This window comes from Triticum dicoccoides, chromosome 1A (genome assembly GCF_002162155.2).
Source record: "Triticum dicoccoides isolate Atlit2015 ecotype Zavitan chromosome 1A, WEW_v2.0, whole genome shotgun sequence".
Classification (NCBI taxonomy): domain Eukaryota; kingdom Viridiplantae; phylum Streptophyta; class Magnoliopsida; order Poales; family Poaceae; genus Triticum; species Triticum dicoccoides.
The window spans coordinates 568,486,465-568,489,758 of NC_041380.1; the positions used below are offsets into that span (position 1 = coordinate 568,486,465).

The following is a 3,294-nucleotide window of genomic DNA, read 5'->3' on the forward strand; positions in this document are numbered from 1 at the left end:
ATTGGAGTCAATCATGAGTTGTCGCCACCATTTTTGGAAGATCCCAACAACTACATGTGTTCTAGAAATCTCACCATTGCCAATGGACCACCATACCCTCTGAATCAAGTCATCGTCCACACAATGCCATAGACCGTCGAAGGAAAACTAGCGAGAGTGAGAGCCACCAAAACCCACACCCACACCCACAGTGAAGCCTCCTGGCTGCTTCATAGAACCTCGCCCGAACGATCTGTTGACAGGTGTTACCATAGTAGAGAAATCCTTCCAACTCAAACACCAGACTGAGACGTTCACTGATGCTATTGGATGCGACTAACAGCGAGAAAGGGAGCAACCAGCCCGACCCTTACTAGCAGTCACTGCCTATGCCCCATCCAGCAGGGCCCCGATCAGGCCGGATCCGACGTCAATGCCACCACATAGCAGCACGAGATCCCCGACTAGCATGACAAGCAGCGGGGGCTTGGCCGCCCTGCTGCATTGGAAGGGAGTGCTGAAGGACCGAAGTAGCAGCTACTATGACGGACCCCGATGGGGGTGGGGGATGGAAGGACGTGTGATGTAGGTGAAAAATTCCACCGCCACTTTCCTTGGAGTCAGTGTGGGCTTCGCCAACGGCTTCTCTAGTGACGGCGAGACATGCGGGAGGGAGGAGGATATGTCATCGCAGTGGCGACTAGTGCCCGCCTGAGCCGCCTAATGGAAGCGCCACGGGGGTGTGATCCTCTTTTTGAAGATGTGGGCGCAACCAGTTTTCTTCTAGTGGAGGGATATGACTACTTGTTTCACGCTAATGTCACGTCACTTAGACAGGACTTGGCGAATTCTCATCTAGATCAGTATTTTTGGGTTTGGTTGCAATTTTGTGTGCCAATGGCGGATCATGCACATGATTGAGCCACTGAGATGAGATATGATCAGTCCTCTATCTCTGAGAGAAGGAAGAACGGTGTGCGGTTTTCCGATCTTGGGTTTAAGATGTATGCATGCTTGCTTTGCATACACACATGCATGACCAAAGAACACGGCATGTGAACGCTAGGCGAGCCGTCAATAGTTCCCGTACGTTGTTGGTGCTATGTAGTAATCCGGCCCACTCCCAAAATGGATACGGGACAATCCTGGACATAAGCAAACAGAGAAAGGCAAATTCCAATACGATTGCATCCGGTTGTTTTCCGCTTACAACCCCAGCATCATCTCAACGACCCCTATGCATCTCAACCAAACCATGCAAATTTTGCACTTACTTCCATGCAATGCTTCCTCTCATGCCTCATCTTAGGAGTACTAATTTTCTGCTGATCATTAATTTCCAGCTTTGATGTGATCCCAAATATACACGAGTATATATACTGACCAAACAATAGACTAGTAACGTATTGTAACTGACGCCTAGCTTTTTCACATCCGGCCGCCCGGAAAAGCAAGAAACGGAAGGCGCAGCAGTGTAAAAAACCTTCTATAAATCCTCCTTACTCTACGCAATTCCTGCATGGCCTTTTGTGATCTCTGATCTTCCCCAACAAGAAAATTTCCCCAACCCGATATATACATGCCGCCTATGTACAATCCCCGTCGCCCATCGCCAGTTCGCCATCCATCCATCGATCCCTCCTACTCCTCCTTGACCACGACGGCGACGCGCGCGGCAATGGCGATCTCCTCCGGGCCGGCGGGCGCAGCCACGGCGGCCCCGCGCCGCAGGAGCAGGTCGACGGTGCTCCTGATGGCCAACTACGCGGCGCTTCTGATCGGGTCCGTCGTCTCCAGCCTGCTCTCCAGGTTCTACTTCGAGCACGGCGGGCAGAACAAGTGGGTGGTCACGCTTGTGCAGTCCGCGGGGTTCCCGACGCTCGTGGTCGCCGCGTTCCTCGCCGGCCGGCCCGTTTCCGCGCCTCGGCCGTTTCTTTGGTTCTCGCGGCGCTTCCTGGCCGTGTGCCTGTTCATCGGCGCGCTCATGGGCGTCAACAACCTGCTCTTCGCCTACAGCTCGTCGCTCCTGCCGGTGTCCACCTCGTCGCTGCTGCTGTCCACTCAGCTCGCCTTCACGCTCGTCCTCGCCGTCGCCATCGTCCGCCACCCTCTCACCTTCGTCAACCTCAACGCCGTTGTGCTCATGACGCTCTGCTCCGTGCTCCTCGCGCTCCGGTCCGGCGACTCGGGCGAGAGTCCGGACAGGAAGGGATACATCATCGGTTTCGTCGTCACGCTCGGCGCCGCGGGGCTCTTCTCCGCGTACCTCCCCGTCATGGAGCTGCTGTACCGGGAGGCGGTCTCCGGCGGGTTCATCCTGGCGGTGGAGGTGCAGGCCGTGATGCAGGCCATGGCGTCCGTCGTGGCGGCGATCGGACTCGCGGCGACCGGCGGTTTCAGTAACGATGTGGCCCACTGGAAGGGGTCCCACGCCGTGTACTGGGTGGTGGTTGCGACGCTGGTGGTGACGTGGCAGGCGTGCTTCATGGGCACCGCCGGCGTGATCTACCTAACGTCGTCGCTCCACAGCGGCGTGTGCATGGCCGCGGTGCTCACGGCCAATGTCATTGGCGGCGTCGTCGTGTTCGGCGATCCTTTCGGCGCCGAGAAGGCCGTGGCCACCGCGCTCTGCGTCTGGGGCCTCTCCTCGTACCTCTACGGCGAGTACACCAAGAACAAGAAGAAAGACGCTGATGATCAGGACGACGACACCATCCTCCCGGGCGCCCATGACGACGGCGAGCACAAGAGCCTCACCGCCGGCAGCCGCGAGCCGGGAAGCGAAACCGTCTGAAGCAAACGGGACAGCGCCGGCCACAGGGGGTACGTTACAACAAATGCAATGGAAACTGAAAATTTCTTACTGTAGACGTGTCATCTACTCATGTTACTTCGATTAGTCAATGAATTATATTTACTGCTTACAAAGGGACAAGAATGGCGTGGTGATCATGACCAATGCTTGTTTGGTGCGCTGCCATGTATCTTGGCTAGCTTGTGATGTTCTCTTCAGGATTTATCACAGAATGGATGCATGTTGCACTTGCATGGGTGTGTGAAAAACTTGCACATTAATGTAGTACCATCAACAGGGACATACCATCCATATATATCTTCTATTGAGATCGATATGGTAAATTTTTCCTGCGTTGTTCCTGCAATGCATCAATTGGCAACAGTTTACCTAGTTAGCGAGCTAGCTAACTGGCCTGCTCTGAAACTGTGTGGCCTTTCCCCCCTTGTTGTCATGTCATGGCTCCTTATCCTTATACTGTGTGTACATGAGGTATCGGTTATTGGTATGGACCATTACTT

The 3,294-nt window shown here is 54.7% G+C and overlaps 1 protein-coding gene across 1 annotated transcript; it reads left to right on the forward strand.

The window, feature by feature from the left end:
- Positions 1-1,437: 1,437 nt before the first annotated feature.
- On the forward strand, positions 1,438-3,073 carry LOC119336213 (probable purine permease 4). Its single transcript, XM_037608246.1, has one exon. It carries the CDS (start codon positions 1,559-1,561, stop codon positions 2,771-2,773), a length of 1,215 nt encoding a protein of 404 aa, XP_037464143.1. The 5' UTR covers positions 1,438-1,558; the 3' UTR covers positions 2,774-3,073.
- Positions 3,074-3,294: the final 221 nt, after the last annotated feature.

What these genes read in the sequence shown, in the direction of transcription:
- LOC119336213 (XM_037608246.1), top strand. Translation starts at nt 1,559, where the DNA reads ATGCCGCCTATGTACAATCCCCGTCGCCCATCGCCAGTTCGCCATCCA.